General features: G+C 33.6%; 1 protein-coding gene across 1 annotated transcript; it reads left to right on the top strand.

Moving 5' to 3' along the window:
• The first annotated feature begins 5,756 nt into the window (after window positions 1-5,756).
• LOC120073178 (uncharacterized) lies at window positions 5,757-11,192 on the top strand. The gene is made up of 8 exons (XM_039025845.2): window positions 5,757-6,283; window positions 7,178-8,424; window positions 8,516-8,807; window positions 8,961-9,164; window positions 9,315-9,488; window positions 10,065-10,262; window positions 10,366-10,479; window positions 10,624-11,192. Exons 2-8 carry the CDS (start codon window positions 7,370-7,372, stop codon window positions 10,954-10,956), a joined length of 2,370 nt encoding a protein of 789 aa, XP_038881773.1. The 5' UTR covers window positions 5,757-6,283; window positions 7,178-7,369; the 3' UTR covers window positions 10,957-11,192.
• Window positions 11,193-11,498: the final 306 nt, after the last annotated feature.

The following is an 11,498-nucleotide window of genomic DNA, read 5'->3' as shown; positions in this document are numbered from 1 at the left end:
TTGAGGTCATGAATGTGGCAGAGGAATAAGTTATTTCCGTGATGGTCATTCTAATCATTCAAATTTCAAAAGAACCATACAAAATGATCACAAAGGAAAAGTTCCACAAGATAAGAGTTCAAAAAGTGTTGAAAATAAATGTTTTCGATGCGGAATGATTGAGCATTGATCATGTACTTATCGTATGTCAAAACACTTAGTTGATCTCTATCAAGCCTCCCTAAAGGAGAAAAGGGGGAAAATGTACGATACAAATTTTGCATACCAGGATAATGAGATGTAAATTTTAATGTGTAGTATATGTTCTAATTGCTCCACCACAATGTACTAAGATGAGTCCTCAAAGGAGGTTAGGAATATATATTGGATATGATTTCCCATCAATTATTAAATATCTCGAACCCCTGACGGGTGATGTATTTACTGCACGATTTCTTGATTGTCATCTTAATGAGACAAATTTTCCAACATTAAGGGGAGGAATTAAGAAGTTGGAAAAAGAAATTACATGAAATGCATCGTTATTGTATCATTTAGATCTCTGTACAGATCAATGTGAACTTGAAGTTTAGAAGATAACTAAATTGTAAATATAGCAAATCAATTATCAGATGCATTTATAAATGCTAAGAAAGTGACCAAGTCATATATACAAGTTACAAATGTTCCAATAAATACAGTAAGTTGTCATTAATGAATCTGGGACACGCCAGAAGCGTGATAAATCATTTGATTCCAAAGATAAAAATCCTCGAAAAAGAAATAGTCAATATATACCAAATATTTCTTCTAAAACATCCATACTCGATGTGAAAAGAATATATCATCTGATCTCAAAAAGATGATGAAGAATGTTAGGTCCAAAAAAACTACAAATTTTGAGAAATAAGTGAACTTGTATAACTTGACTAGTTTATACACTGTACTTTGTAGTATTTTTCAGTAATTTTGTTACATATATATGATATTCCTCCAAAAGGAGGATATTGGAGTAGAGTTAAATATATGGTACGTTTTATTTGATAATTAGTTTATATAGATTTATTTTATTCTAATAAATCTAAGTATGATCTAGTTGGTTGTGAAGATGCAGGTTAGTTATCTAACCCATACATGCTAGATCTTAAGCAAATTACTTAATACATGGAGAAGAATTTTTATATCATGACGATTAATGAAACAGGCCATAACAGCTCCTTCCTCAAATCATGTTAAAATTCTTGTAATTCACGAGGTTAGTTGAGAATGTGTATGGCTAAGATCAATGACTCAACACATTCGTAGAACATGTGGTTTGTCTTCTAATAAAATTCTTCCAACAATATTATACGAAGATAACATAACATGTATATCCCAAGTCTACCAGGTCCGGGACTTAGAAGGGTTTCTGTTTATTGGTTGGACCATAAACAAGTTGTTCATTAGAGGAGCACTGATACTTAAGGAGTCAGAGTTAACCAAGGGTAAAATGGTAATTTGACTTAATTGGAGTTACAAACGCTCATGAAAGACTAACTTATTGGTATTGGTCTATATTTGTGGACACAGAAATATATCTGTAGTGAGAAGAGTGCAACTGTGGGTCTTTAATGGAATGTAACCACAGTTAACAAATATTGATTAATTTTGTTAATGAGTTTAACCAATTAATCTCATATTATTGGAGCTTTTAATCTATAGGTCTACCAGGTCCCCTCATTAGCTCATTAGAGGATACTTAAGAGGGATAATTTGAATTGTTCAAATTAAGTTGAAGAAACTATATATTAATGTGATTAATATATAATTAATAATGGATATGATCTATAATTAAATTGGAAAGTAATATTTGAATAAAATTCAAATTAATTTATTCAAGTGAATTAGATTCTCAAAGAATTAATTAATAGAGAGGTTTCCCACATATATATGAGATGTATATGATAATTAAATATATACATTAAATTAGGTTTAGTGTATAATTGCTATTTAACTATTGTGCAAATTAAAATTAAATAAATGTTATTTAATTTGTCTATTTAATTAAATAAGTATTATTTAATTAAATGAGATAATTAATAAAATAAGTGGTATTTAATTAATTATAGAAAAGAAAAATATTAGGAAAAAGACTTGACCCTTCTCTACATAAAGGTCTCCTTATGGCCATTTGAGAATAGACTGAAACACATAGAATACAATACATAACACTACAGTGTTATTATGCAGAATTTTCTCTAGCCATAAAGAAAATTCTTTCTACTCTCCAAAACCTTTTTTCTCATCTCTCTCTCCCAATAATTGGATACCACTATCCCTCTATTGGAACCTTAGAGAATAACGAGATTATTCTCGTGGTAGTTTTCGAGATTGTTCAAGAAATTATTCGTAATCAAGATCGTTGGAACTAGGAAATGATTGTTCTGGCACTTGAGAGTCTACAAATGCAAGAATCATTCTAATTTTTTTCTAAAAGCATGCTATTTTATATGTATATATTTTGTTTTGTATAATGATTTTGTTTAATGTAAAATCGATTTGCGGGATTTAAGACATTTTAACAAAACGCTTCCGCTGTGGGATTCAGTCCCTTCAATATGTATTCATCCCCATAGGCTTTTAATCTTGGAAAAATACATTGTAACTGATTCTTGTTATTGTTTCAGAATAGATATTCCATGCTTCAACTGAAAAGTACGCGGTCCATTCCTTTTCTGAAATTTATCTTATAGGTCCAGCTAGATTTCATGAGCCGAATTGGTGAAGAGAATGCTTAATGAAATTCCTTTAGATACCAAATTTAAAATCCAAGTAATTAAAACATTGTTATTACGAATCCATAAAGGAAGTAAGTCACCTGTAGGCTGAGTGATTGATTCGTCAATGAATCCTAGCTTGTTATGAATCAACAGTGCAAGAATCATTGAGCGGCTCTAGGCTACATAGTTATCATCCGTAAGACGTTCGGTCATAAGAACAAGATTTGAAGTGTCACTATGGTGAACAATGTAGGGATTACTGTGAGAAGTTGCATATGGTTTTTGGTGAGAATTTGAAGAATCAGTAGATTGAGTAGAAGAAGTTGGAATTACGGGAGGAAAATTAGTCGAAAAATTAGTCCGAGGTGGAGGTGGCAGTGATGGAGGAGGATTGTTAAAGGGAAGGTTGGGATTCATTGTTTTGGGCACGCGAGGGAAGAAGGTTTAAAAATCAATCTGATACTATATTAGAATTGAAGAATTGACATGGGAGAAGATAAACTTCAGTATCTCTTTATTTTTAATACTATATACAACTTTTAATAATGTAAAATACCAATAAAGGACATAATCGAAAAGTTAATTAACAGAAAATGTAACTAACATCTTTTTATCTAATAATCACTACTTGCAGGCAATTGAAGTATGTTTCGACGACAACGAAAGGCGTCCTCTGTCAACAAGTACGAATGGAGCATATTTGAAACATAATCTAGAAAGTAGCCCACAAATAGAACTCCAATAGAGGTGACGCGAATAAAGCTCCACAGATATGATGGCATGACGACAAGCTTTCCAAGACAGATTTGATTGGCCAACTCTCACTTCAAATCTACTCGAGGTTTATTTTGGAGTTTGCATACTATATATTATGTAATACATATACTATGGGAATGTAGTACGTAGTATATATACGGAGTTACTTCTACCTTTTGTTTTCAATTTCCAATTTGTATGACTTCATTTTAAATAATCTAAGGATGTCATCTATGTTAATTTATGCCCCAATTTATCATATGTTAGCATTATTATTATTATATAATATGAGGTATATATTTATCAAAAAAAAAGAAGAAAGAAACTAAATATACATATAAATACATACATACATATATATATATATATATTACAAAGTATGTAGAATATTATATATCTTAATATGGGGTATGTATGACGCAACTAACCTAAAATCTGTACTTGTTTTAAATATATTTGATATAAACATCGTATATGTTTGAAATAATCTTGTATATTTTAAAATAAGTCTCGTATATATAAAAGCAAAATAAAGATAAAAATGAAAAAAGAAAAATTGAAATGAAAATTTGGATGGTCTATGTTGAACAAAATTCAAAATAGTGATTGAGAAAAGGGAACCAAAGAAACTAATTAAGAAAAAAAAACTCCTAAAATGGGAAAAAAATTAAAAAGAATAATTATGCATTAAAGGAAAAAATTTAAAAGAAGATTATGCATTAAACGAATATAGAACACAAATAAAATCTCCTAAACTCAAGAGAATGTAATTACGAAAAACTTGAATTAAATGAATGTAAATAGAAGTTTATAAATATTGTTTTATAAACTAAAAAATAATGAAATATGTAAATAAAGAAGCAAATCAACATTACAAATTTTCTCAAATTAAAATGAAAAAGTTAATTTGGTTCAAAACTATAGCTAAAAGCTCTTATTTGAAACAATTAAATTTTAGAACATTTATAAAATTTATGGGGTAGAAATTTTTTTTTCCTATAAAAATCTCTTTTAAGCTAAATTATAAATTTCGTCCATACCTCCGGCCTCCTATAATTAGACTTTGTTTGAATTTAGCCTTATAAAATTTCAGCGTGGCCCACATTATTCAATCAAACATGACAAATTGTCGTTTCCATTACAATATTGAATATGTGATACTTTTTTTATACAACGATAAACAAATATTTTATCGACTATGTCGATGATTATGTTAAAATATTTAATAGAGATAAAAAACCTAAAAAGAAGTGGTGCTTGAATGAAATTTTAAAATGACTTGTAAGTTTTATTTTAACCACAAAGATCAGATTGAAAATTTTAATCTATGTCGACCATCTTTAATTTCAAGTAAAAAGACTATCATAGATTAATTTGTTAAAATATATATTTCATTCAATTAGGATTGATAAAATTCTGATCCCGTCCCGATCGGGACGAAAAATCCTTAGTTTGATCGAGGATGGGGTCAAATTGGGAAAAATTTTCGGGACTCCATCCCTGACCCCGACTCCGATTAATCCTTGACTCCGATTTGATATATTTATATTTTTTAAATATATATTTATAATATATAAAATAATTTATTTATATATATGTTTATAATGTATAGTGTTGGATTAGAGTCCAATATTAAATATCCAATTTCTAACCCTAAGCCCAAGAAACCAAACCCAAATTTAATAAACTAAAAAAAAGGGCCATAAATTGAATATGACAGGAGATTCGTGTAGGGAACTAATAGGGGAATCTCTGTGGGAAACGGGGAATGGGGCCCCGCGAGGCGTGAGGACCCCGTTCCCTGACAGGGAATCCCTGCCTTGGGGTGAATTTCCCCCACAGGGCCAGGGACGGGGGGACGTCCCCCATCCTGACCCGGTCCCGTTGCCAACCCTACATTGAATCTCTATAAGAGAAGTCCCAGTCCACTTAGAATAATCATTTTATTTTTTTTAAAAAAACCTAAAACAAAAAAAAACTAAAAGGTTAATGGACCTGAAAAGCTCAAATTGAATAGACCCATTAATCATTTGGGGCATTATGCTTGTGTTAAATATGATAAATAACGGCACACCAAACAACATTCCACACCTTACGTCAAATCCAAATAAGTTCTATATTCCGATGCAAAATCACGTGGAAAAAACATATGTCAATAGAGCTATTCTCACCCCTTTATAAAAAAATCTATTACGTTAGATTTTTTTTTTATTAAAAAGTTCTTTTAGTTATATATATATATATATTGGTTATGAAAATGACAATTTCGTAAATACGACAAGAAGCTATGGCGAATGCTTGTGATATACCCATAAATTCCTCCCAACTACGCGTAGAACAACCGGCAACTTCCGGTGACTTCCGATCACCGACAAATCCAAAAAAAAAAAAAAAAAAACTCACTCATTAGAACGACAACAATGGCAGTGGTAACCATTTTAAAACCTTCCATTGCTTCTCTCATCATCATCACTCACTCCCACATGCGTCGAAGAAACGCTTCAATCTTCAGATTTCGAGCTTGCTGCACCTCCATGAACAATCCCGAGATGAATGTTTCCTTCTCTCTTCTTCCTTCTTTCATTCTCGGAATCCCCGCTTCTTCCTGCTCCTGATTCTTTGGTCACTTCACTCTCACTTCCTTCCTTGTTGATGCCATTCCTCCTGATTCTCTGTTTCATTTTTCTCGCTTTTCTGTGTTTCCCTTTTTGACTCAGGCCATTGCAAGGGAACTCAGATGCTGTGCTGCTTCGTCTCTCAACTACAGTTGCGATTCGGCTTTTGTTTTGGTGCTTAGATCTCATTACCTTCTTTTGCTTTTCTTCTTTCTTTTGTAGCTTTATTCCTCTTTTCTCTTTTTCTTTGTGTTTATCTTTTACTTCTCTAGATTTGGTTTTTCAACTTCTAGTTTGTTTCTAATGAGCTTCCAGTTCGCTTTGGGAGTGTGGGTGCTTTCTTTCTTTTAACTTTTTTATTAGTTCCGTTTGATGAATCGAGCGTTTCTGTAATGCAATGTGAGATGGTTTTTTTTTCTTTGTTGAAATATTTGGAAATCTCTTTTTCTTTTCAAGTCTGTTTTGTTGTTTAGTTCTTGTCGGTGTGGCGAGAGACCAGGTTTGGGAGTCGTTAGATCGTTGTAATTATGTTTTCTAATGAGCTTAAGGATATAGAATATGAGATTCCTTCCATAATTGCTGTAATATTCTGAATTTCTTGTTCTTTTTGAATTAAATTGAAGTTGATTTCGCTGGAACAGGATGGGGATTGAATGTTTGATTGCTTTAACCCTGGATTGATGTCGGTTGCTACTATTTCTGACTTTGAGATTACGATGGATTTAGTACATTACGATGAGTAATGATTTTGGTTAAGTAATAAACTTTGCCGAGTCAGAGATTAGCCATTGTGTTTTGATTCGATCTTTTCCAGTTCTATATTTTTCCTTTACGCATTTCAAGATTCATAAATCTAAAGGTGACCTTGTAGTTTGGCGTTTCTTTCTGCAGTTTCAAAAGAGGGATTTTTTTTTTGGGGGTAAATTTTAAATTATACTGTTTGATATGTATGCGGAACCATAGTTCAATCTTGATGATTCCATCGTGTTGCTCATGGCTTCACTTTGCATTTCTTTATCCCTGTGGCTGCTTCAGTGTTGTTGCTCATTATTATTTTTGTTATTGCAGGGTTTAAGATGGTTTGATACCGAGAATCACAGTGGTGAAGTTTACACCCTGTTAAATCTGATTTATCTCCTGAAGGGTTGTTGGAACCACATATTGAAGCATCTACAATACGTTTGATCTTTGATAACTTTTCAGCGATCCCTGTTGATAGTCTTCCTTTTTGTCATTGTTGGAAGTTTGAATCCATTAAAAATGAAAGAGATCGACAAGAGGAGAACTCCTGTTAAGAACCAGAGTAAACGAACTCCTAGAGCAGAGAGGAAAGAACGCAGACCACATCAAGAGAATAATAGCAAAACTGGGGATGCTAAAGAAACTGTACCTAAGGCATTGGATATGAAGCCGGACAATTTAGTAAGCGAGTCAAACACAAACACGAAACCCTCTGAGGTTAATCATGTTGCTGATGCCAACAAGTTTGAGGAGACACATCAGGATTCTAAAGCCAATGTGATTGCTGACGGAGGGAATGAGAATGGTATTGTAGATGATAAATGTACTGCATTGGAGAAATATGTAAGTCACAGGAAGGAAGAAATTTCAGATTCAGAAACCATGACAGATTCAGTTTCGTCAAAAAGTGATTCGTTGACAACGAAGGAAGAGAAAGTAGAAAGAGCATCAAATTTTCCTGAAGATATTTTAGAAGATAACAGTTCAGATTGCTCTCTTCAGAATTCTAGTGAACAATTTGATAATGGTATAAATAAATCACCGTCCAAGAAATCATCTTGTACTCCAAAAATAACAACAAATTCAGATAGAGACCCACCCAGAGTAAAAAACAAGAAGTCTTCCAAAAGCAATTCTAGGAGTGCAAAAATTGTGCCTAAACCTTCATCAGAATCTTCTGAAGGAACTGATTACCAGATTGTTGATGAGGTAAAGGATATTGAAGTCTTGGATGAGGCATTAAATGGTATTCACAGCATTAGAAATGGTTCGGATATGAATGGTGACCATGACGATCAAGCTACTTGTGCGCAAAAAATTGAAGAAATGGAACAAAGAATTGATAAACTTGAAGAGGAGTTGAGAGTTGTTGCAGCTCTTGAAATGTCTCTTTATTCAGTAGTACCAGAGCATGGGAGTTCGGCACATAAAGTGCATACACCTGCTCGACGCCTGTCTAGAATTTACATTTATGCTTGCAAACATTGGTCTCAAGACAAGCGAGCCACAGTTGCGAAGAACATTGTATCAGGGCTAGTTTTAATTGCTAAATCATGTGGGAGCGATGTTTCGAGGTATATTTACTATTATATCATCACAGTTAATTGTTATTAAGTGCTGTTGAGTGGTGGAAATTAACAAATAATTTTTCCTTGGCTCTCTTAGGTTAACCTTCTGGCTATCAAATACTATTGTGATGAGGGAGATAACATCTCAAACATTTAGCAGCATCCGTAGCTCAAATCCAATGAAAAATTTTGTTGATTCCAACAACAGTAGTCAGAGAAATGGAGGGAAGCCAACAACTGTTCAATGGAGGAATAGTTATGGCAATAAACTAGTAAATAAACACATGCAGTGTGTAGAGGATTGGCAAGAGACAGGAACTTTTATGGCCGCATTAGAAAAAGTTGAATTCTGGATCTTTTCTCGGATAGTCGAGTCTGTTTGGTGGCAGGTATTGTTACTCCTTTCTAGTTTATTTAGTATAAACATGGTAATATTAGACTTGATAGTTAATATCTTAATTTCTTTTCCCTTAGCGTGATCGAATGTCTATTTTACAAATATCTTTATGCTTATCTCTTTGATCCTCATACTATATTTTCAGTCGTTAACTCCAAATATGCAACCTCGAGTCGCATCCAATAACAAAATCAGGGAACAGTTTATGGGACCTCCCCTGGGTGATCAGCAGCAAGGGAACTTTTCAGTTAGCCTTTGGAGAAGTACTTTCCAGGATGCTTTTCAACGTCTCTGTCCTGTCCGAGCAGGCGGTCATGAGTGTGGTTGTCTTCCTGTTCTTGCAAGAATGGTAAGGTTTATTCAATAAAGAAAAGTAGAACAATATTACTTAGCAGCTGTCCTTTCATGGGGGACTTCAGAATATGATTCCACTTTAAAATTGTATTTCAATTCCAACCACTAAAGTTAGAAGATTAATTCATGTCCAATCTTGGATCAGGTTATGGAACAGTGTGTTTCCAGGCTAGATGTGGCAATGTTTAATGCTATTCTTCGTGAGTCAGCCCATGAGATTCCAACTGATCCTGTCTCAGATCCTATTGTTGATGCCAAGGTTCTTCCTATACCTGCTGGAGATTTGAGCTTCGGATCTGGTGCACAACTAAAAAATTCTGTATGTACCATTCTCCCCACGACATCTTATAATTTAGATATTTAGGATTATATTATGTGATGGATCTGCAAACAATCAAGTTCAGTCTTCAAGCATCAAGTATCCAAATGCTGGGCATTTCAGTATTAAATTTATGATCGAAACGTTTAGGGGGTGTCTGGGCCCTCAACTTGCCTTGGTTGAGTGAGCTATTATACCTTTGGGCCTCCCATTATAGTAGTTGAAATTCTCAATTATTATCACCCACTTATAACTATAGTAAAGCTGTTTGGAAACACTCGTTGTCTCTAGTGTTTATGATTTTGTAACTATCCTTTCTTCTCATTTGTAACCTAGACTAAAATAGTCTGCATCCCAAACATAGATTATTGTAATCCACATATTATAATAACTAACTCAGCTCCCCAAACAACCCCTTAATTACTTATTTCCAACAAAACTAATGAGATACTTTGACAGTTTGGATTTCTGCTCAAGAAGCCTAAGGGATTAATTTTTTGAGAATGGCTAAACAATAATCTTGAAATAAGTGGTGACTAGCAGATGCTAAATTGAGGTTGGCTGCACTTGATGCAGGTTGGAAATTGGTCTAGATGGTTAACCGACATGGTCGGCATTGATGCCGAAGACTCCTCTGTAGATCAACCTGGCAGCGACGATGACATTAAACCTGATGGGGATGGAAGGCCTCAATCATTTCCTCTACTTAATTCATTGAGTGATCTCTTGATGCTTCCAAAAGACATGCTTACAGATCGTTCAATCAGAGAAGAGGTCTTTTTCAACCTCAAACGCCTACCCTTTTTTCAACTGAATGCACTCTATTAGTTTGTATGACATTATTAATTTACTTAACCATTTATTTTGTGATCTGTAGGTCTGCCCTTTGATTAGTCTTCCGCTGATTACAAGAATACTTTGTAATTTCACTCCTGACGAGTTCTGTCCTGATCCCGTTCCGGGAACTGTCTTGGAGTCCCTTAATGCTGAGGTAAGATGAACTTCTCTTGTTCCAAAACTTAACGCCAGGATGTCTCAATTCAACCAAAGAACTCCTAGATAGCTTTGAGCTGTTGGGTTTTGATGTCTTCTTATCATTATTATGAACTCATCTTCATGCTTTTTGGCCGAACAGAGTATTGTCGAACAGAGAGTTTCGGGTTACTCAGGGAGGAACTTTCCGTACATGGCTGCTCCAGTTTTCTATATTTCTCCTTCAACATCTGATGTGGCAGAAAAAGTTGCAGAGGCTGGGGGAAAATCACACTTGGAAAGGAACGTCTCTACTATTCAGAGGAAGGGATATACGAGCGATGAAGAACTCGAGGAACTGGATTCTCCTCTCTTGTCAATTGTCGATAAATCGACTTCGTCTCCGACATACAATGCTCATGGTAATGGCCGACATGAAGATGGTATGACATTCAACATGAGGTACAAACTCCTACAAGAAGTATGGTCCATATGACAATATTCAAACGAGTCGTGTATGTATTTTATTTACAGCATATATACGTTGTTTCTTTATGAAGGACTGTTGAATTTGAACGTGAAAAATAGAAATAAAATAGGGGAAAGTGTAAGTCAATTTAGATTTATAGATGGTTTCGGGTTATCTCAGCCGAATTTTCTTGTATATGGAATTTGAGTTTTTGTTCTTATATATAAATCATGAACACATTTATAAAAATAGTTTAATTAAAATGTTTGTATATTTGGGTACATTTTCTTAAGTGTGATTTTGGTCACAAATTAATTGTACTATATGTAAAAGTATTTCTATGTATTAAATTGCCATAAGGTTATTCTAAAGTGGTTTTTGGTCAATCAATTTTTGGATAGTTAACTTTATAGTGATTCTTTAGAAAAATGGTTCAAATCAGTTTGATTATTCAAAAATGATTTTTGTTTGATATCAAACAGTTTAAATTTTAAGACAAGTACTTTTGGCCATAAAAAATCACTTAGAAAATTACCAAACTTATTTTTTGTTCTGAGAGTGACAATTTC

Source organism: Benincasa hispida, chromosome 3, assembly GCF_027475165.1.
Source record: "Benincasa hispida cultivar pf3 chromosome 3, pf3_genome.v1.1, whole genome shotgun sequence".
Classification (NCBI taxonomy): domain Eukaryota; kingdom Viridiplantae; phylum Streptophyta; class Magnoliopsida; order Cucurbitales; family Cucurbitaceae; genus Benincasa; species Benincasa hispida.
The sequence above is the reverse complement of the archived record's forward strand: the minus strand, read 5'-3'. Positions and strand labels throughout refer to the sequence as shown.